The sequence below is a fragment of the Alosa pseudoharengus genome, unplaced genomic scaffold, assembly GCF_046254945.1.
Source record: "Alosa pseudoharengus isolate Yale_2024_CS ecotype anadromous, Long Island Sound unplaced genomic scaffold, YU_APseudo_1.1 YU_APseudo_1.1_scf_1, whole genome shotgun sequence".
Taxonomy (NCBI): Eukaryota; Metazoa; Chordata; class Actinopteri; order Clupeiformes; family Clupeidae; genus Alosa; species Alosa pseudoharengus.
In genome coordinates, this window is record NW_027468564.1 from 53,333,845 (window position 1) to 53,360,718 (window position 26,874).

The 26,874-nt window shown below is 44.8% G+C and overlaps 1 protein-coding gene across 1 annotated transcript in view; it reads left to right on the forward strand.

The window, feature by feature from the left end:
- Positions 1 to 562: 562 nt before the first annotated feature.
- LOC143133137 (inactive rhomboid protein 2-like) overlaps positions 563 to 26,874 on the forward strand; it is a 35,930-nt gene continuing 9,618 nt past the window's right edge. Inside the window, exons 1-13 of the mRNA XM_076292908.1 lie at positions 563 to 674; positions 3,292 to 3,425; positions 10,707 to 10,864; positions 12,946 to 13,073; positions 14,141 to 14,321; positions 16,258 to 16,455; positions 16,852 to 16,974; positions 17,939 to 18,057; positions 22,053 to 22,259; positions 23,133 to 23,244; positions 23,857 to 23,931; positions 24,187 to 24,348; positions 26,689 to 26,774. Coding sequence (XP_076149023.1) covers positions 10,727 to 10,864; positions 12,946 to 13,073; positions 14,141 to 14,321; positions 16,258 to 16,455; positions 16,852 to 16,974; positions 17,939 to 18,057; positions 22,053 to 22,259; positions 23,133 to 23,244; positions 23,857 to 23,931; positions 24,187 to 24,348; positions 26,689 to 26,774 — 1,529 coding nt within the window. The 5' untranslated portion in view covers positions 563 to 674; positions 3,292 to 3,425; positions 10,707 to 10,726. The remainder of the gene's footprint in view (positions 675 to 3,291; positions 3,426 to 10,706; positions 10,865 to 12,945; positions 13,074 to 14,140; positions 14,322 to 16,257; positions 16,456 to 16,851; positions 16,975 to 17,938; positions 18,058 to 22,052; positions 22,260 to 23,132; positions 23,245 to 23,856; positions 23,932 to 24,186; positions 24,349 to 26,688; positions 26,775 to 26,874) is intronic.

Sequence of the window (26,874 nt, forward strand, 5' to 3'; positions counted from 1 at the left end):
TAAGTGCAACGGCACAATTATAGGCATAATTCTGGCATTGTATGATACACATTACTGTATTGTAACGTTATAACTTTATTTTAAGTAGTTGCAAAACCTTAATAACTGTCACGCTTAAACTACTGTGACGCGTAGAAAGTGTGAATGTTATGTCTCTTGTGAAATACCAGCCGCCGCATTATCAGATGAATGCTTGCGGAAATAGAACAAGTACATCGCAGCCTACACAAGTGGAACGTAGTGCCAAGGTCCAATTCTTCCTTTCTACAGTCATAGAACACTATCAGATTTCTTTTGTTTTATATTTCTTTGGTTCCCTTTGTGTACGCACAGGCTTATCCAGGCGTTGGAAAAGCCAAACTATTGGAATGTCAGACAGAACGTAGACTTAACACTTTCTAAATAGACACATGCATAGTAAACCTCTATAAATAGCACACATTTTACTTAGTTTCTCATCTTTGCAGACTTGCTCAATTAATGCCATGGTTGATACACTCTGTCAAGACTTGTCCAAATAAGCCCTCCCACTTTTCCTCTCCCGAGTGTAAATTGTCTTGGGAAGAGGAGAGAGGTTGTTTTCGAAACACCACCATAATTTTGGTGATACTGCAGTATTCTCAGTGACTTTACATTAAACTTAACGCCAAAAACCTCCTCTGGACAAATTTCAGGTAAGACTTTATTTGTTGAGTCTGACCTTTTATGCGTGTAGACAGTGACTATTAGCATGTTCCACATGTTGGCAATGTATGGTATCCAAACAGACACCATACATCGAAATGTGTAGAGCGCAAATAATATTAGCCTACTTTATGGAAGGAGACACGAGGAAATAGACTATTTGTTTGGGATACATTGTTTTTAATAGGAGCGATAGACTACATTCAGTTGGCTGATTTTGTATAGCGTTGCCCAGCGTACTTTTGTGTTAACGCGCTTTATGGGCTACGGTTGCCAGAGCATACTGGTAATCATTAGCATACTGAAAGCATTCTTTTCATAATGAAACTGCGAAGAACTTCCGCTACAATCTAAAATTCAAGTTCATCCGTCCATTAATCCTTTACTGAAGATTGGATGAGGGCTCTGAACGTCGAGTAGACGCCAAATCTCTTTGGAATCGGTAGGATTGATTCAAATGTAGCATACCCACTATCAGTTGCCTCAACAAAGCTTTTTTTTTTGGAGAGAAACACCATTTCAAGTTTGTTTTAGGATTTGCAATAGACCAACTTCTATAAATTGCTATAGCCTACTCTGAAAGTGGCTCCCCCGTCTCCTCCGTGAAGGTTACGCACAGCAACAACTTTCGACACTGAAAGAATACGAGGGCCTGCCCCGTTCCATGCGACTATGCTGCGTTTTAACAAGGCTGAGTGTGTATGAAATATGAAGCCGAGTGCCTGTTGTGGCTTGCGTGAATTGAGGACCCTAGACGGATTGGCTGTCAGTTTGAATTGGAAAATTTGAACAACAGTGTAGCACGCAATGCTTTGTTCCTCCCATCACACTCATTTAACAAAATTGGTAGCCTGGTTGGCATCTGGCCATTGAGTTGGCGTTGTGGGCCAACTCAGCTACTGGTTTGTGGGTTGTCTTGTCAGTGAACACCCTTGTTCAGTGGGGCCTGTTGAAAATACGGTTACACCACACACCACCTGGATTCCCACAGGAGAGAGTAGCAAGTTACAGTTACAAAAGAGGAACACAGATGTATAATCTACTACTGTGATGAAATCTTTTACAAAAATGGCTACAGTTACACTGCCGTTTTTGTTAAGTACCCTACAGTGCAGTTTCATGTCCAGCTAATTGCATTTATGCAATGTAGCCTAGTTGCAGTGCATTTTGTCATGGCCGAAACACTTAATTCCTGCATATGAGCTGCAGGGGAAAACTGCTGTTTGTTTCTGTAAGGGATAACATGCTATAGCATGGGCGGACATTTTGGCTTGTTAAAGTATGTGGGTCAAGAGTTTGTGTGTGGGTCAAATGTTTTGGCAGCATATCACTGTACAGATGAGACTGCTTCTTGACCTGCCCCTGTTTCTTTGCGTACCTCTGTTATGGTGTTTTCCACAATTAGCCCGGAGGCCCGCACCCCCTTTCATGTCAGTGACTTCACTGCAGTGCAGTCCCATGCTGTTTTGCTGTGCTACAACATGCCCAGTGGAGAACAGGACCTCAGGCCTTCCCTAGCAACATAGTCAAAAACCCACTACCTGTGCTGTGAACCATCCTGGAAGTATTTTTTTAATGCAGTGTCATGCATCCATGTTTTTGTGTCACCAAATGTCTGATACTGTATAGAAAAGTATGACTGAAAGACCCCCAGACTAGAAATGCGTCGCCATGACTGCAGGTCTGTGTGATCAGAGAGTGTGATCCAAGTGTGTGATCAGAGACAGAAAGTGGGCCTTTTTGCATTCCTTCTGTGAAACAACGTGTGAGTTTGTTTTTACACATCTGTGTGGTGATAAGCATAGTCCAACTTGTGCAGTATCTCAAAAGATAAACTCAGGCCTTCTTCTCGGAAAAGGGCTGGAGACTCTCTTCTCACTAAGCAGCTGGTGATGAAGTTGCCGGTATGGATTTCAAACTCTCATGCCTCTCAAGTCTGGACATGTACTTGGTGGAATTTCTGTAAAGAGCTTTCCATTACAAAAACCTTGTATAGCCTGATTCCCTTGTATAATTACAGCAGATAGTGATTCCTGTTGAATAGTGACAGTTGTCATGGCACATCACTGTTTTATAGTTCATGCACAAGTACAGGAATGGCTTATGTGTTAGATTCAAATTCATGCAAGCATGGGAATTGCATAAACCAAATCAAATGTCCTCTTTTTATCAAGTGTCTTTTCATTGCATTTAAAAGTGACCTGGACCCATGTGCGCTGTGACATGCGAGTACATTATATAGCGGTGGCTCCTGTGGCTGTGAGTCGCTGAGCTGTGTGACATGTTTAGACGCTTGCTCTGCCTGACCCTATTGGTAGATGGAGAAGCTGTGGTCCCGGTGAGCTCAGTATGAGCTCCATCCTCCCCCACCTCCTCCTCCTCCTCCTCCTCCTCCTCTTCCTCTCGCCCGCACAACGCGCTCTCCTCTCTAGTCTCTATATTTGCCACAGGCGATGAGCAAAACCACATTGTGTATGTGCATTAGGCTAAATGTGTGTGTGTGTGTGTGTGTGTGTGTGTGTGTGTGTGTGTGTGTGTGTGTGTGTGTGTGTGCGCGCCGTCATCTTCTTTCTCACACTGACCCCCACCACTTTTTGTTCAAATCAGATGGACTGAAGCCCTCGGGAAGATGGTCACTAGTGTCGCAATATGAGGCTGAGGCTAGTGACACTTCCTCTTTCAATGAGCCGAATGTGTTAAGATAGATCCGGCCGAGAAGTGACACCCATCTTGTGAAAACTGTAAGTATTTTTAAACAGGGTTTTGCAGCTAGTTGTTGAAATATTTTTGTTCTCAGTTTTGTTGGTGTGTTTATGTATGTCACATATATCTTTTTTTGTTCTCAGTTTTGTTGGTGTGTTTATGTATGCCACATATATCTTTTTTTGTTCTCAGTTTTGTTGGTGTGTTTATGTATGCCACATATATCTTTTTTTGTTCTCGGTTTTGTTGGTGTGTTTATGTATGTCACATATATCTTTTTTTGTTCTCAGTTTTGTTGGTGTGTTTATGTATGCCACATATGTCTTTTTTTGTTCTCAGTTTTGTTGGTGTGTTTATGTATGTCACATATATCTTTTTTTGTTTTGCGAGAGCCGCTTGACTGTCTCCGATCCCAACTGGCTGTGCACTGTGTTTGGACCCCTGACAGTAGTAACATTAGTTTGAAGTGGAGTCACTGGCCTTTTAGAATGAACACTGCTGGTCTTGTGGTTCTCCACCAAAACCTCCAGTTCTACGCAAATTGAGCTGCCCTTGGCTAACTGACTGTTATTCTGTGGCCACAGTGACATGGAGGGGCATGGAGCGGATCATAGAGAGCAGAGGCTGAATGCACAAATGGCACGGCAGATGGCCTGGAATGCAACAGGAAATGAAACCTGACCTGATAGCTGCTTTCCTCTATGTTCGGTCCCTGCCACTTGCTCGGTGCTAGGCAAGACTAGTCAGGCTACTGTAAGCTGTACTCGCCTTGACATTCAAAGAGAGCTTGTGCTGGTTCGTCTCCATGGCTACCACATAGGGTGACAGCTTGGGAGACCTGGTGGGGTGGGTGGGGGGGGTTGGGATGAGCCAAAGCTACCCGGCGAGTCCCTCCTGGTCCTTTCGGACAGTTCTGTCAAGTCTTCCTGTCATGTTTGTTTAGCCTCATGCCTTAGTCAGATGACTTCTTCCCAGTCAGGCCTTATAATCTGACTACCTATCTATCTTTCTCAAGTGTGAGTGAGTATTGGAGTGACCCGTTTTGGAAGCACTTGCACCTTGTCATAAGCTCTGTAAGGAGGACCTATGGTGACAACAACAACAACAACACGTTACATTTATATAGTGCTTTTCTCAACACTCAAAGCGCTTCACATGGAAAGGGGGCCCTCACTAACCACCACCAATGTGTGGCACCCACCTGGGTGATGCATGGCAGCCATTATGCGCCAGAACGCTCACCACACACCATGATGAGTTTGCCATGTTCTGCAGGCACACTCCTCTGGTGTGTTTGCAACGTCCACATGCTCCTTTGCCTTATATGTAACTGACCATTCCTCACCCTCTGGTTATGTTTTGATGCCGAAGTGTATGCGTAGGGCAGATGGTGTCCAGATACGCCTGAGAAATCAAATGCTTTTTTTTCTGGAAAAGTCTGTCAAGCCGAGTGGCAAAATAGTACTTTTTAAATTGTCTAGGAAATCATGTGACTGGGTGCTGTTCCCACAGACTAACTGGCTCTCCAGGGGCCTGCTTTTGTTTAAGTCATTCCTGAGCGCAACCAAAGCCCTGGCATTTGGAAAAGTTTCTTTTTTAGACTAGAATAGTTTTTTTTGCAATCAAGGTTCTGAACACTTAGTCGATACTTTGGAGGCTGTGTAGGGAAAATACTGGAAAATGGACTGTGAGAGAGCCTGCTTTAAAGGTACTGTTGCAACATTATTTTCCCTGAAATGGACAAGTCAATGAAACACATTGAATTGGAGAGAGAGAGAGAGAGAGAGAGAGAGAGAGAGAGAGAGAGAGAGAGAGAGAGAGAGAGAGAGAGAGAGAGAGAGAGAGAGAGAGAGAGAGAGAGAGAGAGAGAGAGAGAGAGAGAGAGAGAGAGAGAGAGAGAGAGAGAGAGAGAGAGAGAGAGAGAGAGAGAGAGAGAGAGAGACTGAAGGTGTTAGACAGCTGGTGAACTTGATTGACACATGGTGGCACCAAACTCAAGGGCAGGGTCCTCGCTGCAAGGCCACGCTAACGAGCCTGTCGTGTCAGAGTAGAACCCGCCCTGGTAAGTTCATTGACCACCAGCGTGAGTTACGTGGGCAGCAGCCTGTCTTAAGACGTTGCATCAGTCACCCCATTGGAGTAGCCACTCAGGAATGTTTTGTATCCGGGATGAAATGTCAGTCCTCTGATGTGGGCGTAATGGGTTGTGTCAACAGGTCCTTGCCTGACCTGACTCCATAATGTCTGGGTGTGTGAGTGGTATGTGTGCGTGAGCTAGAATGAGCGTGCTGGGTATGTTGGAACAATTCATTAGTTCCGCAGAGTAGTTTCAGGCAAAAGGCTGGGCTACTGCACATCTGTAAAAGGTTTGTAGTGCACTCTCATGTGAACATGATCAGGGGGGTATTCCAAGTACATGGTTTAGAGAGACAAACCTGGGTAAGTTAACTCTGAGTAAGTGGTAAAAGTCCTATGGCATTGCTTTGTTAGGAGAATGAAGCCATACAGCTCTTCTACTAGGAGGTTTACCCCTTACTCTGAGTTAACTTACCCAGGTTGGACACTAAACCACATACTTGGAATACCCCCCAGAAGAGCTGTCCCACCACACCTTTTCCAGTAGCTTTCCAAGAACTTGTCAGAGACAACTTGTGGAAGGAAAGGAAATCTGGTTAATCCCAGCACACTTTTGCTCTTACTAGTAGACCACAAAGTGCTTAGTTGCTCAGGTGTCTCCATAACAACGGTTGCTACTTGTGCTCCTGTGGTCGATTGAGTCATACCAACACTTGTGACCGGATCTTACCTTATAGGCTTGCTGTAAATAGCCATACCCTGTTTATTTTCTCCTGGGGAAACTCCTACATTTAATCTTATAAGCTAGTTTTTGAGTCCTTGAGTAGATTAGCGGGAGTCCCACATTTCCGGTATGCAAAATTAAGAGTTTTAATCTACTTATTAGGAGGACTTCCCCGTAAACAAACTGATGCAACATGTGGTCACGGCAACCCCAGAGCATCCCAATGTCCACACCGTATTCTTAGCAGTCCTCTTTTGTCCTGCACCTAGACAAACAATAAACAATGCTATTTTAAAGGTTGTATCAGTGATGGCGGGGTAATGTCACTTCTGTTGACGTTCAAACAAAACAGAGAGCTACCTCGCTACTCCCTCCCCCTCCCTCCCGTGCAATTGAAACTCTCCTTAACGCGCACCTTGTCAGTTATTGGTTGGAACACTTTATTTTGCCTTTGAGTGGTTGGCAACACTTGTTAGCAATTGGTTTTGTGTGCAGATATCAGAGCCTAGACTGCCTACAGAGACGCATTTTTTTTGACGGCCTGCTTATGGGGCAGGCAGCTAGCGGATCGTTAGGAAAGATAAGATCAATATGATAATTTATGTTTGGGCCTTTTTTGGGCCTGCAATCGCTGATACAACCTTTAAGAGAACCGCTTCACTGCTGAAATGCAGCTCCATAGCTTTGCCAAGACACAATTCTTCAGTTGCTATTGAAGAATTAAACTGCCTTTATTTCCTTGAGCTTGTCTCTGCTGTGGGGAGAGTCAGTCTGTCTGTCTGCCAGCATGAGTGAATGCCTCTGTGGACAGTAGAGGAATAATGGCCATAGCCTTTCAGGAGTGCCGTAAAAGACTCCATTAGGGAACGAGGGATGGAGGGAGAGAGGGATGGATGGATGGATGGAGCGAGGGAAGGAGCGCTGGCAGTTTCCTTGGCGCTGTGGTTGTTTTTCATTTTTTCATTAGCGCTAAGTGAATGAGGAGGGGGAGGAGGAGGAGGAGGGGGGGTCCCATGGCTGTTGAGGTGAGCAGAGCGCCATCCAATTCAAACACCGCAAACCCCTCACACTCACTCCCACGTCCTCCACTGTCGCTCCCACACAGACAGCCATATGGTGCACATCATATTGTTGGCATGATGTGCATATCATCTTATCTGAGGTCTTAACGATTGAGTGAGAGAGGGAGGGAGGGAGTGTAGCTTTGTTATTGATCATCACACTGGTCTTCCGCTGTCCCGGGGGGCTCACACTACCATGGTGACTGCATCAGGTGTGGTCACTAATGGCGACTGGCATGTGTTTTTATATTTCTGTGGGTGGGGAGGGTGGTTTGTATAAGAAAACACCACTGGCCTGGCCTGGCCTTCAGTTGGCTTCACTCTCCAAAGAGAAACACTGATCAACATCTTATGTCTCTCCACCAGCGTCACAGCAGCGGAATGATGTCTGTTTGCTTTGCTCTCGGTTGCTGTTTGAGGCGGCATATGATGCTGCAATGAAATCGAATCATATGTGATGAAATTGCAAATTGGACCGGCGAAACAGTGAGTCTGCACTGTTGATATTTGTGTGGGGAAAACGTTTCTCCTCCTTCAGGGCCTCTGTGGAAGAGCCTTGGCACCAGGAAAGTGTCTGGGAGTAAGCATCCCGTGAGCGCCTCTCGAGCGCTGTGGCTGCTCTGAAACCGGAGCTGGCCTAATGTACTGTGCTCACACTGATGGCTCTTTCATGACTGTGGCCTGGCTTGCCATAACATCAACATTCATGAAATCAAATCAGCTCGTGGCACGCACGCTATGCTGGGACGCTATGCCCCTCCACACTGTGAGTCTGATCCCACCTGCTTTTGGTCAAATTCTGCTAATCTGCAAGTGTTTGGTGTTCTGACACAAGCCGGCCTCTGTAAATGGGATCAAACACAGTGGTTTGGACAGCGGAATAAACAATCTCAACAACAATCTCTAAACAATTAATGCTGTGAGCACGGAAGGGGGGGGGGTGTAATTTGATCGGCTGTTGAAACGTAATCTGAATCGTGGACTCCATCTTTCATAGAACTAAAACAAAAGCTGTGCTTGTGTATTACCCCACTTTATCCTTTGTTGGACTCCAAACTAAGGTATTGGTGTGTGTCTATGGAATTGTAATTACACAGTGGTTTATGATATGTATATAGAAGGCTAAATTTCAGTTCATATAAACAGTATGTGGGTTATTCATTATTCAGTGTATCCTGCCAAGTAATAATCAATACATTTCTTTATGGATTAAGGGATAAATAAGACTTAACTACCACATACCAACAAATTCATTTGAAATGAAGGGTGTCTGAAGTGATCTTAAGGGGGTCTCATATCTGAATTGTTAACGATACTGTGACTTGCTAGTGGTAAGTTGCATATTACGCATGTTAAAGCGAAACCCCCCACTGTGTCCCTTGTGGCATGTGTGATAGCAGTCTAAATATAGGGCCAAAGTCAGATGTCCAGAGCAGTGGACTTCACCCACAGGCATGAGAGTCCAGCATAGTGGAGAACGATCAATACCCCTCTTCATCCACGCCTCTATTCCTGTGCGTTTGATTATGCCTTGGAGCAAAGCCATTCGTTTTCTCACACATGATGAAGTGGTCACTGTCAGCATGAGGAAGCGACTTCTGTAAGTCATGACTCACGGAGGGCGGGCCGTGAGGGCAGTGGGAGGGGACAGAACTTGTGACTTATGACACTGATATCATCAGTCTGGGTGTTTTTTAGGTTGCTGCATCTTCAGTGCAGGCAGAATAAAATATATGTTTGTGTCGTGATTGGCTCCAAAGAGCGCTGCTTCATCCACAGCACTGTAACGAAGGGCCTCTGAACTCTCCCCGGGGGAGGATCGTGTTTCGGACTGTGATGGACTATCTCATAACCGGCACTCCCAAACCAACATAAGCAGTCTGAGGTTGACCGTGCACTTTACATCAAAAGATATGCCACCATTGATATCTCATAGCTCACTTTGGATGTGTGTGCATGCACCTCATTTGTAACTCATTATAGATAGAAGCATGTGCCAACGAACAAAAATAAACATATCTATGTGAGAGAGGAACATCTGTTTGTTAAGCAGCAGGGTTCACAGTCCCATTGATTCAGTTTGTTTAGAATGAGCTCTTATGCAGTTACCATGGGTATGAAGTGCACAACTTTGCCAGGCTGTTTGAGGGTGGAGAGGGTGTTGGATTTTCCTGTTTGTTCATCAGTGGGATGGTGTGGTGTAGTGTGATGTGGTGTTTGTGTGTTTTCTCTCCCCTGGGTCTGGCCCCGAGGGGTGTGGGGGGAAATGGGAGTGTGATATCACACAGGTCCTGGGTGTGTGTGTGTGTGTGTGATCCCGGTGATGTCATACATGGCCTCCTGTGGGGATGTTGGGATGTGAGTACCACCAGGTCATGCATGATCTAAAAAGAGCTCACTTTCATCGTAACAGAGTGGACAGTAAGTCTATGAGCTAACATGGCGTGTTTGTGGCACCTCATGTGAAAGGATCTCAGTATGACATGAAGGGCCCTTAAGATTATACTAATTGACAATGATTTTTCTTTCCAGTATTTTTCATTTTATTTGTTTGATTGCGATACATAATCTCATATGATCATCTTCCTATTTTTCCCTTATTGTACTGTGTGAGAGTGCCGTTAGCTCTTCTCTTCTCTCCTCTTTGCCAACAGTCTACAGACTGTTTCCATTCGCTTGGAATTCTATGATCAGCAAATATTTTTGCTCTCCAATCATTTCATAATTCACTCAACAGTTCAGCACAGCCATCTATCAAGAGGACAGTTTTGTATTGTTCACAAGTCACAGGTCATCCTTCCTTTTGCTCACATGGGCCGTTGCACTACAGAATAGAATGGTCAGCCTGTATGAGAGCTTCAACAAGTAACGAGTAACTTCCGTATATATAATCACAGGTCAGTGACTGGAACTAACGTTGTCGCCACATTGCAGGTCATTGAAGGTACAATCCTTGATTCTGGTGAATGGCTGTTAAGCTCAAAATATGAACAGATTTCACATTGCATGCTTCCCTTCCGTGCTCGAGGCAACATGTTCATTGGCTTGAATAGCGTATGGCTTCCTTGTTCCAAGCCACTTTGTTAGCTATTTACTGGACTGTGTACGACCACTGGAGTTTTTTTGAACACACACAGCTAAAAGACTTTGACAAACAATTATCTGAGAATTCACAAAAAGTGTATTGCATTGGGATTGGGGACCTAACCAATAAATATGTACCTTATTTGTGGCCAGGATGTAATGGTAGAAAAATCGTTATTTGGAGTCATACCAAGAATTGTTATTTGGAGTCATACTAAGAATCATTATTTGGACTCATACTTGGAGTCATACTAAGAATCGTTATTTGGAGTCATACTAAGAATCGTTATTTGGATCGTTATTTGGAGTCATACTAAGAATCGTTATTTGGAGTCATACTAAGGAAAGAAACACCATTTGCTTGTCTCCCCCAGGACCTGAGAGAGACGTCAGGATGTCGGCCCAGGAGGAGGCGGAGCCAAACGGCAGCGGCAGCCAACCAGACAGCCGCCTGAAGAGCAAGAAGCCTCCAAGCTTGACCATCGCGATCCCTCCGTCCCAGGAAGAGTGTGAAGCAGAGTCCAGCAAACAGGTCAGAACCTTTTCAGAGCCTTCACATCGCACGCAGATGACCTCCTGAGGGAAGTGAGAGGTCCTGTTTTCCCACACTGACTGACCATGGCAGCAGTAGCACTACTAAGGGTCCATTGTATATTATGGCCTTTTAGTGACATGGGCTGGCGATGGCCTTTGTAGCACTCTTTACGTCATCATTGTTGTAATTCAGTAGTTGAATGTAAGTTAACAGACCATATTTCATATTGGATTACATACATGGGGTATAACAACTAGGCAGACCTGTTTGTCTTTGTTACCAGAAGGTCTTTTATTTTAACAGTCTATGGCTGATGTTCATCACTGTTTCACTCTCACACTGTTATCAACACTGATGATGTTGTCTCATAGCTTTTGTAGGTCAGTGGTTAAACCTCATGACCAGTTCAGCTGTGCACGACGCACGTGGTGTTTGAGTGCAGACTGGGTGTGGCCATAACTAGAGAGAGAGAGAAACAGCTGCACATGGCTGGTGACTGGTATTCACTGGAGGGTTTGGTGTGACAGTTATGCAGCATGGTGGTAACTGAGTCTTGCAAGACAAAAAATGCATGACTCCATTTCCTCTTGTGAATGCCTTTTATATCGCTGTAATGTAATGATGACATGCAAGTTATTTATATTTAGGACTTTATTAGCCAAGTAACAAGAGTTGTGATGCATTTCTTGAACATGTTTGGATAAATGATATTTGTTGAGATGAAAAATATACCATATTTGCTACATTATTTAGATATTGAGTGCTACATCCTATTAGATGGGATGGTTTTATTCTTGCAGTTTTGACAGAGCGTGTCCTGGGTGATGTGCTGGTGTTCTTGGCTGTGCCATTGCTCTGTGTTGATGTTACTCTTGCTACGCTTGCTGGGAGTCGGAAGTTGCTGCTGACACATAATTCCGCTGACATGGAAAGGAATATTTTCCAGACAGATCTTGGGGATGGCACACAGCTCCTCCCTGGTTTATAGTGAAGACGTCGCCCCTGTTCTTCTCTCTCTCTGTCTCTCTCTCTCTCTCTCTCTCTCTCTCTCCTCCCTGGTTTATAGTGAAGACGTCGCCCCTGTTTCTCTCTCTCTCTCTCTCTCTCTCTCTCTCTCTCTCCTCCCTGGTTTATAGTGAAGACGTTGCCCCTGTTCTTCTCTCTTTCTTTCTCTCTCTCTCTCTCTCTTTCTCTCTCTCTTCCCTGGTTTATAGTGAAGATGTCGCCCCTGTTCTCCTCTCCCCCACTCAGTGCGTCTCAGTCGTCTCACTGTGGTCAGGCACTTAAGAGCCAAATGGCCCAGATACTGCTCTAAGGATGTCTGTCCGCCCATGAGGCACTCGTCCGGTCTAAATGGCTGTTTGAAAACGCAGTTGATGTGCTCCGCCACGCGTGAAAGTGCACAGCACCACTACCTGTCACAGGCAATCAGAGCAGTGTGGGGTGTGCAGGGAGGCATCCTCCGCTGAGGCATTTTATCATAGAGCACACACACACACACACACACACACACACACACACACACACACACACACACACACACACACACGCACGCACAAGCTCTTTCTCAGAAATGTGCAAGCTTAAACACACACACACACACACACACAGAAAAACGCTCACATGCATACTCAGACAATCTCTCTCTCACTCTGTCTCTATCTATCAAAACACACACACACACACACACACACACACACACACACACACACACACACACACACACACACACACACACACACACACACACACACACACAATAAAACCTTGTACCCCACCTGCTGGCAGGGTGCTAGCTCACATGCTGGTCTTTGTACCATGTTCAGAGATGTCCAGGGACTGATGAGTGATGGCCTCTAAGGAGATTACATACATACATTCATATACTTTTTCCCAGTCCTGTGGAGCAGTCAGTCAGCAGTAGGTGTCTGTGTGCTTTATCATATGGAGAACTTGACTGAACAGTGATGTGTTCGCTTTTGGCGCACTTGCTCTCCTCTCTGCTGTGTAATGTTTCTCGAAAGTTAAGAAGATTCATGTGGAAATTAACTTGTGTGTGTGTGTGTGTGTTTCTCCAGCCCCTGCGGCCATCGCTGAAGAAGAGCGTGAGCATGCAGCAGTCGAGCGAGGCCCTGTCCGAGCCCTCGGCCGAGAGGAGGAGAGCCCAGTTCCACCGACAGACCTCGCTCTCGCAGAGCATCCGCCGGTGAGCCATCGCTCCACACACACACACACACACTAACTCTCTCTCTCTCACACTCACACACGCACGCACACACACACACACACACACACACACACACACACACACACACACACACACACACCTCCCCACCACGTTTGGCTCACCCACCACTGCCCACATACAGTACACTCACATGTCGCTGCTAACATATCACACACCGACGACGCACCTCAATAACAACACTCAGGCAGCCAAGACACACACACTCACATGCCGCTGCTAACATAACACACACCGGCAGCCACACACTCACAACATTCCTGTGTTCACAATCTGCACTCACACACACACACGTTCACCTGCACATTGAATCCTTCATTGTCATGGATCACTCATGGACCTATCCCGGGCAGTTGTATTTTTTTAGGAATGCACACAAAACAGAGCACTCTGGTAATGGCTTCTTGGAAATAACACTGAACCAAATCGAAATGAATTCCTCGACGCGCACCACAATTTCCTGGATTGCGCTGTAATCTTGTTTCCTAATGAAAATGTGCTCCAGTCAATGCCATTAGTTGAGATGGCTTAGAGGGCTGGAGTGCTGCCACTGCTCCAGTCAGCCTCCATATAAGATAATTACCCAGGCCTGAAGTGGAGGAAGTCATCTCTGGTCCTGAAGCATTTCATCGGCATTTCCATTCCATTGGCATTTCCGAGGCATGTAGTCGTGCAGAATAAAAATGTCTCACAAGAAATATGTATTTTTTTTTTGGATCAACTGGTGTCGCAAACTGCACAGGCGCTTTAGTGCATTGAGCTAATTTCAATTGAACTGCTTTATTCACTACAGTACAGTCTGTATGGCTTTCAGTGGATACTACTATTTGAATGCCTCTGCATTCAGTTGTGTATGTTGTGTCTCCACCCCTCCCCCTACTTTTCTCTCCCTCCACTCTTCCCATGTTCTTTTTACACTTCTCACTCTCTCTCTCTCTCTCTCTCTCTCTCTCTCTCTCTCTCTCTCCCTCCCTCTCCCTCTCCCCCCCACCTCTCTCTATCCCACTCCTCGGTTCTCCTGACCACAGGGGCACGGCGCAGTGGTTCGGCGTGGGCAGCGACTTCGAGACCAAGCAGCAGGTATGGCAGCGCAAGAGCCTGCGCCACTGCAGCCAGCGCTACGGCAAGCTCAAGCCGCAGTACTGCGACGTGCCCGACGGCAGCAGCATGGAGAAGCTGGAGTCGCCCGGCGCCTTCAAGATGCCAAAGGTACCCAGGCAGCTCTCCAGCCAACATCCCCCCCCCCCCAGACACACACGCACCCCGCCCCCCACCTCCTCGCTACTCTTCTTACCCAGAAACCCCAGTGCCCTGAGGGACCAGAGTGCTAGGCCAAAATAGTTTGCATTTCTGAAAGCCCCAGAAAAGAAAGTGGAACTAGCTCCTGCCCAGTAGTTTTGTTTTTATGAGGCGTTTCACAAGTTCTTTACTAGGGGGCATTATGTGTTCCTCTCTGTCTGCAGTGGCACAGTGTGAGGCCTACTGGGGAACAGTGCTGGAGGAACTGGAACATGGGTTTGGGTGGGTTAGAACAAGAGTTGTTCTGTTCAGTCCATTGTATAGAAACACAAAACAAAATGGCCTGTTCCCTGAAAAGATACTCAGACAGTTACAGACACCACAGTTCAGACTGGTCATTCACAGTTCAGCTGGTCATTATGGGGAAAATAAGTCCCGACAGGGCGAACCGGACCCCGACGCGCCAGCGGCCAGCGCCCTGAAGGGACTTATTTTCCCATAATAACCGGCGTTCTATACATTATCCCGCTTATTATATGGCTACTTGCCAAAACGAAAAAATAAACTCCACGATATGTCTCTTTACACTTAATTGTTACCGTTTCGTCGTGGCTTTTGCTGAGAAACAAATAGTTCGCAACACACGCTGAACTTGATTCAAACATTCTTTAGAACACAGCTGATCAACCGTCTGCTTTCACTTTTGAATGAAGTTCCAATGCAAGAAGTGACCGGAATACTTGCGGAGTGATATGATCAGCAGCACAAAACCCGTTGCCATTGACAGCGGTAATTATATGTTTGCAGCGGTAATTACATGAATTTATTTTACCGTAGAACGTTGGGAAATCCCATTCAAGTCAATGGAGCGTTCTACTAGCATTGTGAAGAGCCGTATAATAAATTAATTTAATAGTCAACAACTAATTGATTAATCGATGAAGCCCTAGTTCAGACAGTTTAACTGTGGTGGATGAGCCCCTGGTTGGGACATGTGAAGGGTCTGCTATGAGGCGGGTGGGATCAGAGGAGGAGGAGGAGGAGGGGGAGGGGGAGGAGAGAGTGATGAGTGAGGGTGAGGAAGGTCTCAGAGAGCACTACTCCCCAACCTACTGTAAATAATGGAGCAGTGCAGAAGGGGTGCTTCAGCTGCAGCTGGCACTCATTTCTCTCTCTTTTTCTCTCTCTCTGTCTGTCTATCTCTCTGGCTATCTCTCTTTTTCTCTCTGTCTGTCTATCTCTCTATCTATGTCTCTCTCTCTGTCTATCTCTCTGTCTATCTGTCTTTCTCTATCTGTCTATCTATCTATGTCTCTCTCTCTCTCTCTCTCTCTCTCTCTCTCTCATAATAACGTCACTCTCTCTGAGTTTCTCTCTGTTTGGCTGCTGCCTCCTCTGGTCACTGCTAGCCAGCACACACTCTCCTCTCCTCTCCTCTCCTCTCCTCTCCTCTCCTTCCCTTCGCTTCTTCTTGTTTGTCTCTCGGCAGTGTGCACTGCTGTTGGGGGCTAGGTCATGTCATGCATTTAGGGAGTGTATTGGGTGTCTCATGAGACGTGCCTGTGCTCTCAGATGTCCTGATGAGGTCTTTTGACCTTTGACCTCATGCTGGTAATCTCTCTGGTGCCTTTGTAGTCCCCATGCTTACATTCTTCACTGACGATATGTTATTTTAATTTCTGTTACGAAGACAAGCTGTGATAAATTTGTGAGGTGAAGGATATGAAGATGCTATACAAGCCAAGCACTGTATTGTACTGTAAGCGAATCCTCTGCCTAAAAGTTCATGAAATTAAATCATGAAAATGTAAATGAAAATAAATGACTTTTTCTGTCCCTTATTGTCCTTAAAGCACTATCCTGTAACACATCTTCGTCTCCTCTCCTCCTCCTCCTCCTCCTCCAGATCGTGGACCCTCTGGCCCGCGGCCGGGCCTTTCGTAACCCGAGCGAGACGGACCGGCCGCCGCGGACGCCCTTCACCCCCCGCATCACCTCGCTCAGCTCCTTCTCCAGCCAGCGCTCCGGCTACAGCCGCCTGCCGCGCCGCAAGAGGGAGTCCGTCGCCCGCATGAGCATCCGCGCCGCCTCCAACCTCATCAAGGTCAGGCTCCGGGGTCAAAGGGCAAAGGTTACAGCGATGAGCTTTATGGCACAGAGAACTAATGGAGCATCTGCATTGGTCTGATGCAGTGAAGTGTGGTGGTTGTGGTACATGTGCAATTTATAGTGTTTTGGTATTGGATGGGTAGATGTCCTGATGTTCCTGTTTACTTTCTGCCTTTTGTGTCACTGGTATATTTTGTAACATTCCAAACCAAATGAACACAAACAAGTGCAAAATAACCTGTGTGGTTTTTGGAAACTTTTGGAGGCTTTATGCTGGTTAAAGATGGCAAAGTCATCTGGGGAATGTCCAGGTGTTGTTGATCCTCTGTTCAGTGGTTTTTCGAGTGAGACTGCTGAGTGACCGTTGGGGTTTGTGGTTTGTGTTGCGTAGGGTCGTCCGGGGCTGCAGGGCTCAGTCCGTGGCTTCCCGCGCCGAAGCTTCGCCCGGCCCAGCTGGATGGAGGAGGACACGGTGGACACGGCCGACACCTCCGACTCCGTCTTCTTCAGCAAGGTGAGAGAGAGAGAGAGAGAGAGAGAGAGAGAGAGAGTGTCCCTCTGTCCAACATTTACCTGCTGTTCTCTCGTCCCTTTCGTGCCCTCTGTGTCTCTCTGAAATGGTAGTGTTCAGTATGCAATTCTTTTCTTCTTTCTAGTGACTCAGTCATATTCGAAGTAGCTGTTTTCACTTCACTCAAAGTTTGGGCGGTTTGTTTCAAATGGATAGAAAATGGGGGTTTATTATTTCTGTTTACTTCTCACCAATAAGGGAAGTCTCTGCCCTCTGTGTCTAACCTTTTCTCTGTTTACCATCTCCTCATTTCCTGTGTATATTCCACTGTTTTTTTTTTCTCCGTACAGGTAAATCACTAACATCCTGCACATCAGCTTTGAGTCAGTCATGGGCTGGATCATTAAAACGAAATGTCAGATGTTATTTCTGGTTCCCCATGCACTGGCAGACTGTATGAGCTGGCTCCCATTTAGCGTGATGGGTTACTCCTCTCGGCCCATTAGCTCATGGTGTCTCCAGTTAGAACTAGAGTGTCAGGACCACTCTTAGAGAAGGAGCCCTATACCAGGAACTATACACTTCTGTGTAAAACTCTGAATCGTTGATAGAAATAATCTATGATGGGACTCAAGCTGATAAGTTAGCAGAAGAGTATGTGGCCAGTTGTGAATGGCTTGGAAGGGGAACTTCTGTCTGTTTCTATGGATGTGTATACAAAAGGGAGTTGTATGCATCTCATTTTATTTCCCTCTTGTTTTGGTTGAATGCACAAGAGGAGATATATCCCATTGTTTGACAATGGAGCAAAAGGAAGCTAAATGTACGCATTCAGTGATGGGACCAAGGCTAATGAGTTAGCATAGATGTTGCATATTCACAGTACATGCTGGTAGCTAGTCTGTGTAGCCATGAATGAGTGAATCTGTTGTTGCTATTGAGCTCACTGTGCTGTCCCCTGCCTCAGATTGACGCACGAGAGGAGATGTACTCCATGGCTGACGACGTGTTCGAGTCACCCCCTATGTCCGCCGTGTACGGCCAAGGAGATATGCCCTTCAGCGATGGGACTCCTTTCCACAGCCTGTGAGTCACACTGGGAAGAACCAGGATTGAGCAACACTCACACGAAAGGCCTCTTTCTCTTCCTTTCTTTACAGTCTCTCTTTCACTTTAACTTCTACTTTCAGCTCCTTTCAGCTGGTCTCCAGTCTCCAGTCTCCTTTCAGCTGGTCTCCAGTCTCCCCGCTCCCCTATTTGTAGCTACACGTATATATGTTCAGCTCTGGACAAATATTAAGAGACCACTGCACATTTGATGTCATCCTACAGTTGCTGAGTTGACAGTCATATTCAAATTTGCAATGGTCTCTTAATTTTAAATATGACCGTCAACTCATTCAAATGTCACTCAGCAACAGTAGGATGACATCAGAAAAATGTGCAGTGGTCCAGGTACTACATTTGGGTGGACTGGTAGAAATTTTAGGTGGGCAACATAGGAACGCGGTCAAACTTGATCAAAATTGACATAAACACAAAACACAAACTCAAAAAAAATCATAACTACCTAGCTCGAGTCGCTGCAGTCAGCAACCAGGGATGGGGAGTATTTCTGATACATGTATTTAAAATGCAAAATAGTGTTTTACTATTTTACACCTACTTTTGGTGATGTGATGACATCATTAAAGGGTAAAACAATGAATGTAGCCTCTGACTGGTGCTAACTTAGTAATTTGCCCAGACTTGCTGTGATCATAATATTGAGATCCAGTGCAGGATGAGTAACTTGTAGGTTGCTAACACACACAATACACTTCCTCTCATACCATTTTCAAGTTTCTTGAGAACTTTAATGATCAGTTTCTTGATTACTTTAATCATCTAATCGGAACACATAGAACCGGTTATGTGGTTACCCTGCAACATTGTTCAATCTGGGCACTAGGGATGTAACGGTATGAAAATTTAACCTCACGGTTATAGTGACCAAAAGTATCACGGTTTTCGGTATTATCACGGTATTGTGTTAAATATGTTCAGAAAGCACTGATAGGCCTACACAAGCTGAAATAGTTTCAAAAAGTGTCCCGTTCAGTTTTTCATGTTTAATTGGCTATGTGCTTATCGCTTAACTTACCCTACCATGACTTGGAGGTTGCTATTACTGTTATTTGGATCCAATGAGTGAGACCAGGCTTGGAAATTCACCATTCTGGGGGCAAGGCCACTTGGCCTTCAGTTGGGCATATTTGGTGGAGGGCACAAAGGCCACATAGGCTATAAAAAATATCAAAGTTGTATAGCCTATTCACTGCAGTAGACCTGCATCACTGTATGAAACATTACAAAAACATGAAACATGATATATTATATAGAACTGCAAATCATCTGAACATCTAATATTTACAGATATCTAGGCTATATTTAACATTTATTTTATATTTGGCCTGTTAAGGAAATCATGTATTGAACAATTTAAGCACAGTTCAGCTTTAAGAAACTCAAATAGAACTAGATGCATGCTTAGCATTTTGTGATCTACTTTCACAAACTCTTAGTCAGCTGTCCTCTGATTTACCGATATATAGGCGATATTTGTAACATTTATTTTGTATTTGGCCCGTTATGAAATCATGTGGAACAAAAACACATTGTAAAACTTAAAGCCCAAATTTGGAGACATCCATGCATGTCGAAATGTAGGCCTACTGCCAATTCAAAAGTGGATTACTCTAGAACGGCTAACTGTACAGGGGACTGCTTTACACCTTTATGTTCGGTAAGGTCTGCTGTTTATTCTGATATATGGTTTGTCGTGTGTTAAACGAAAGGTTCGTGAAGTATTGCACCTAGAGGAATGGGTAGGGAGATGGACTAAAACATTCAGTAGAATTTATGATTAAATTTAATTATATTATTTACGTTTCTCGCGAACCGTTCACCACAGCAATTCGCAGCTAACATCGTTTAAAAGCTGAGAAAAAGCTCTTTCATGTGATACTTGTGATGTCTGTGTGATGAGTAGGCTACTTCGCGAATAGTTCAACTGAGAAGAATAGGTGAATTTAGACGCACTTTCTTTCTTGCGCGGTCACTTTCTCCACTGCGTAAAAGAAATTAATTTGCGCTGTGAATGCTAAGATTATTTTGACAGGCCATAGGCTAAATAAAATTTGCTATTAGTAGGATGCAAAGCAGAATATTGAAAGAAGGGCACCAAGGGCACCGTGGCCTGTAAACCTCTGATTTTCAAAGGGACATCACAGCCAACGCAAGGGGCAAAAACTTGGCCGCCGTGAAATTCCTACCCTGAGTGAGACCAAAGTAAGTGTTCGAAATAAAACTTTAGGCTACTGTGTTCTTCTGATAACGTGAGTGGAATGGATTTAATGTGCACACGCGAACATAAAAAGACGCAGAGTGCAAATGATACAGTGCAAGTTTTGCGGTGAAAATGTTCCGCCTTTTAAAATCAGTATAGCCTAATCCAATTCGCAGTTAAAACCATCAATTAGACAACAGAATCAGTAGGGTACCAATTTTGCTTCATTGTACCAGGCCTACTGTATGTCAAAAGCAGGCTCGGATGAAGCTGGGAAGGATTAAACACACGGTTTCAACACCGTGATAATCAACCGTGATAATTATGATATTTCAAAAGAAAACGGTAATTGTTATCGTCAACATTTTTATCACGGTTTATCATTATACCGGTAATCGTTACATCCCTACTGGGCACGATGTCAGAGACTTGTCTCCACTTTGTACTGCTTGACAAGTTCATTTGTGACTTTTTGAGTGCATCTCTGATACAGTATTTAGGCTATGGGATGTAACAGGCAGGTCAGCATAGTTGTCCTGTTGAATCCTGCAGGTTATGGCATGTCTCGTAGGCAGAGAAAAGCTGTTGTTCTCAAACACTTCCAACTTAATCAACACAGTCAGTGTACTGATGAAGGAATAGATTAAATAGATAAATATGGAAGTTTTGCAAAGTGATATCATGCTCACTTTAAAGAGTATTTTAGTACACCAACTTTTTAAAATAAAAAATACAGTATTTTATTTTGATATAGATAGATAGATAGATACTTTATTGATCCCCAAGGGAAAATTCAATTCAATATTTTTGTGTGGCTAATGTATTTTGTAGTTTATTTTGCTACACTTTAAATTAGGGTATTTGATATTTTATTTTAAAATACATTTTGATGTATTTTTGCCCATCCCTACCAACAATTAGAGCAGCCAGGCAGCTACAGTGCTTCACTCCGGGGGCATCTTTAAAATCACGCTGCTCAGAGTGTAGCACTGTAGCTGCCTGGCTACTCTAACTGTTGGCTGCAGCAACTCGAGCTGGGTAACACCGATTGTTTTTAGCTCATACCGACAGTAGGCTACACAGTGACTTTGAGAAACAGAGTTTAACTAACACAGGGTTTACCTAACACACATACATAGACCTACTGCACAGCTATGCACCAGCTAGCTACCATTACACTCAACGCCAACTCATCTACATCCAAGCTGGGTTTGAGGGGGCACACTGTGCAGATGCACAACTGAAAAAAACCTGTCTTTGGGCAACCAATCCACAATGCTTGAGTAGGCTTAGCCCACCCATTCCCCTGCTTAGAGCCAGCCCTGCAGTGGTATCTTAATTCATTCCAGAGCTGTGTATGTGTGTGTGTGTGTGTGTGTATGTGTGTGTATATATATACACTGCTCAAAAACACATTTTTTGAAACCTTCTACATTTTTTTCCATTCTCAAACTACATTCACAGAATGTTTAACAGTTCTTGCAAAATAAAACACTCGCCTGAAAAGTTTTACTTGTGCTCAGAACCAAACAGTATCAGAGTGTATGATTGAAGTATGTGTGTATGATTGAAGTGTTCCCTTAATTTTTTTGAGAAGTATATATATATACACACACACACACACACACACACACACACACACACACACACACACACACACACATACACATATACATACACACACAGCATGCCTGTCTTTCAATCTCCGACCATCTGTCTGTGTCCCCCTCTCTCTCCGTCTCTCCGCGTGCAGTCGGGACATCAGTAAGACGCCCCTGCCTTGTGACCGGCCCCAGCAGCGGCGTGGGCGGCGCATCGCCTCGCAGGTCAAGCACTTCGCCTTCGACAAGCACAAGCGTCTGTACGGCATGGGCGTGGTGGGCAAGTGGCTGAACCGGCACTACCGCCGCAGCCTCAGCAGCAACGTGCAGAAGCAGCTGGAGGACTTCCACAGCCACCGGTGAGGCCGTCTACCAACACCACCAGCACCAACACCACCAACACCAACACCAGCACCAACACCAGCACCACCACCAGCACCAACACCAGCACCAACACCAGCACCAGCACCAACACCAGCACCAACACCACCACCAACACCAACACCAGCACCAACACCAACACCAACACCAGCACCAACACCAGCACCAACACCACCACCACCAACACCACCAGCACCAACACCAACACCAGCACCACCAACACCAACACCACCACCAACACCAGCACCACCAGCACCAACACCACCACCAACACCAGCACCACCACCAACACCAACACCAGCACCAACACCAACACCAGCTCTCTGTGTACAGGGCTGTGGGACAGCAGGAGGGACCCTCCCCCCCATGACATGTTCAATTCCATAGGAGTACACTACTTAAATCTTAAGTTTTCTGGACAGTTATGTCCTTTTTTGTGTTTTTAAGGTCAGTGCATAATATAGGGAATGGGAGGGATGGTTCAAATCATGAACATCCATTTGTGATGTGGATGGATTTTTGTGCCTCACAATCTTACAGGAGGTGGAACAAGTATGAAGTCATTTATCAAAAGTCAGTAGGTATTCTTTTCATTCCTGTTGCAGTTCAATTTCATTACTGTTCAGTTCAACCATGGTGACCAGTTTATACAATTAGAATATCCTAAAAAAGATCCTAAAAGAAGATCCAAAAATATGGAGTGACCAGTTTGTTCCTCATAGACACTCAGTGAAGACTATGAATAGATTCAATTGCCGTGGTGACCAGTGGTCAGTCTTTTCTCTCATGGGCACTCCGTGAAGCCTGTAATGAGAACACTCGATCTGACCCATCTGTTTCCCTCCCTCCAGGCCGTACTTCACCTACTGGATCACGTTCGTCCACATCGTCATCACCCTCCTGGCCATCGGCACGTACGGCTTCGCCCCCGTCGGATTCGCCCAGCGCTCCACCTCCGACCTGGTGAGCCCCCCTCCTGAGACCCCATACCCCGCCCCACCCACGCACTCCGCTCCCCCACACCACGTCCTTAGCAACCAGGCACACGACAACCAAATCACTAATAACTGCTGGTGGTATTAGTGGCAAGATGCCCTTGCTGGTGCTCTGGGGATGATTCTAATACTCTCGGGCCATGAAAGGTGCTTCTGGGTTGGGGAAGACCTCCTGCCTAGTTTCCGCCCTTACACACTAATTATTTTCATTTTCACCTACAAGTGAAGCGCACAGTTCGCAGAGCGTAAAAATAGTTTTGGAAGGCTGGTCTCATTTTTTTGGAAGGTACCTGCGAAGCTGCTGTCACATCTAGTGTAGCCAGTTTCATTGATTACAGTGGAAGCTAATAGCTGCAGCAGATGCTCAGTGAGCTGAATGCATCCGTTACGTGCTGGGTGGAGCCTCCTGGTCAGAGACAAACAGCAGACCAGCGCTCCCTGCCCACTGCTAGTCCAAACTGAGTTTCTCATGCGAACCCTGACAGGAATCCCACTCTATGCCCTATCAGTGATTTCTTTTTAATAATGATATCACTTTAATTTATTTTTATTCATCTACTGGCTTCATGTTTTCCTTCAGGTGCTGAAGAATAAAGGCATCTATGAGAGTGTGAAGTATGTCCAGCAGGAGAACTTCTGGCTCGGGCCTGCCTCTGTAAGTTTGGACTCTTCTTTCTGCCGTTATTTTTCCCCCGGCACGCAAGGAAATGAGAAACTAAATGTTATGATTTTATAGCGAGGAAAGCTGAGGAAATATGACCACCATATTTCAGAGGAAATATGACCATGAAACCTTAAAATCTGAAAAACATTTTTGCTCGTACTGATAAATCTAACTGCACGCAGCTGTAATGTATGTTATTGTAAGCATTTGTGGCAGCTCTTCATCTGTGCTCTTGGTCGCGTTCAGGATGATCTCATCCACCTTGGGGCCAAGTTCTCCCCCTGCATCAGACAGGACCAGCAGATAGTGCAGCTCATCCGGAAAGCCAAAGACCTGGAGAAGCAGACGGGCTGCTGCGTCCAGAACGACAACTCTGGCTGTGTGCAAACCCTCAATACAGACTGCTCAGTGAGTGGGCACCCAACACACACACACACACACACACACACACACACACACACACCTCTATACACAGAGAGAAAGAGAGTTGTGGGCACTCACACTCACTTGCTTTATCTCTGCATATATGTACATGCACACACCTTTAACACAAGCAGGGTTGGGTAGTAACGGATTACATGTAATCTGGATTACGTAATCAGATTACAAAAATCAAGTAACTATAATCAGCCCAGATTACAATAAAAAAATTGTGTAATCAGATTACAGTTACATTGTTGGGGATTACCTGATTACATTTTATCATGCAAACAATGCAACTTTTTTATGATAGCCTAGCTATCTTTTAATTTGACAAGCTTCGGGCTTGCCGGTTCAATCCCCAACCAGTAGAAAAAATGTGGTTGGGGGAAGTGGTTGAGCACTGCTCTCCCATGCCCACATGCACGGCTGAAGTTCCCTTGAGTAAGGCACCTAACCCCTCACTGATCCCCGAGCGCCGCTGTAGCAGACAGCTCACTGCTCCGGGTTGGTGTGTGCTTCACCTCACTGTGTGCTCATTGTGTGCTTCATCTCACTGTGTGTTCAAAAGAGTATCTATACTTACTTACTTATTTACTATTGGGGCAGGTCTCTCGGCACACTGCCTGATCTTTTCCTCCTAATCTTAATGTAGCCTCTTGTTTTAGTGTTACCGCTTACTTTGAGAAAGTCACCAGGTCCCCCTGGTTGAAAAACATCCCAAAGGAATAATTTTCTCACCCCTACAATTGAAATGGACATGGTGTCATTCAATCTCAGGCCATGTCCCTGGGTCAAAAAAAAATCCAGCGAAAGCTAAATTAATTGTCCAGGTGTGCCGTTATAAAGGTTAAGCTGAGTTGTGCATGTTTGGTGAATAGTGATCCATGATCACATCCATTATGACTAAGTGATCAATTTTGGGATGGGGTGAAAATTTCAACCACCAAAACACCACCCCCAAAGTGGAGAATAGCTATAGAAATGTATTCGTTTGGGTTTTTTTCAGACAATGGGACCTGGTGACCTCAAAGTAAATGGTAACACTAAAACAAGGGGCTACATTAAGATTTTTGGAGGAAAAGATCAGTTAATTCACACAGGAATGCTTTACTTAGAGCAAAGAGATTTCTTAGATGTAATGAAATAATAAAGAGAAAAATAGAATGAGAATTCTTTCATCAATTCAGTGGTGGTGTCTTTTTCTTAAGGGACATATTTATTGAAGTAATCTAAAAGTAATCCTAAAGTAATCAGATTACGTTACATGTTTTTGGTAATCCAACTGATTACGTTACTGATTACAAAAATTGCCATGTAATTTGTAGTCAGTAATGGATTACATTTCAAAGTATTCTGACCCAACCCTGAACACAAGATGATACTTTACTGTTCAAGAGTTTGGAATCACCCCAAAAATGACAGGAAAACTCAGCAAAGTTATTATTTGTGCTTCATTTGTCAAAAGAAGTCTATAGGGTATGGAATGGCAATGGAGTTATTGTACAATGGAGTAACTGCCTTCCTTGGTAAAGATTCCTTATTCTCAGTGACAAAGTACACATTTGAGCAAAACCAGAGCACCCTCACACCAACACATCTTTTCTGCCAAAGCGAGAAGCATGGCTTTAACATTTCGTCCTTTTTGTGCCTCACAATGTTTCTGCTCAACACATCAGTTTACTTTTGCCGATCTATAATAATCTAATGAATTTAATTTAAGTAATTTAATCATCTTCCACCCAGCATCTGTTTTCTCTTGTCCATTTCAGTCTGTTCCTTTTTCTGGCCAATGTCCGTGTTTTTGTTTTCTATGAAACTGCATAGAGGCTAGCCAGCATTCCTGAGACTCATTACTGTTGAAGATTAGACAAGACAATGTTGAGCTGCTCAAACATTATTGTGTTTCCCTGATGAGAAATCAGCCTTTTACACAATAAAGTAGAATTAGGATTAACATAAATTAGCCTTTTGCTCCTATGTAATCCAAAATAATCCAGCTATAATATTGCTTTTCAAAATAATAATTTTGGCACTATTTTTGATCAATTTCAGGTTATTATTTGAATGGAAAAGACAATGTCTGTGATTCCTAACTTTTAAACAGGACTTTTGAGTCTAACAGCATGAATGCTTTTAGATTGTGTGTTGTAACCTTAATTTGATTCAGAAGTCAAAGCTGCACCAAATTATGCGCGCATACCACTCAAGGTCATACTGATAGACAAGCAAAGCACACTGTGTTGCATAGCCCTATACTGCCACCTACAGGGCCAATATTATGGGTCGTTTCATTTGAGTCGTAAATATCATTCTCTCTCCTGCAAGGAAACACTAGGCACTTTCATCCAGTGGACAAACGAAAACGTGGACATCGTTAGGACGTCCGGCGCTGTGTGTCACCAGGACCCAAGGTACTGCCTGGAAGGAGATCTTACAAGATGGCCGCTCGCACAGCTGTTCATAAAGCACAGCAGCGGAGATCTGTTCATGCTCTTGTTTCGGCTTATGTTT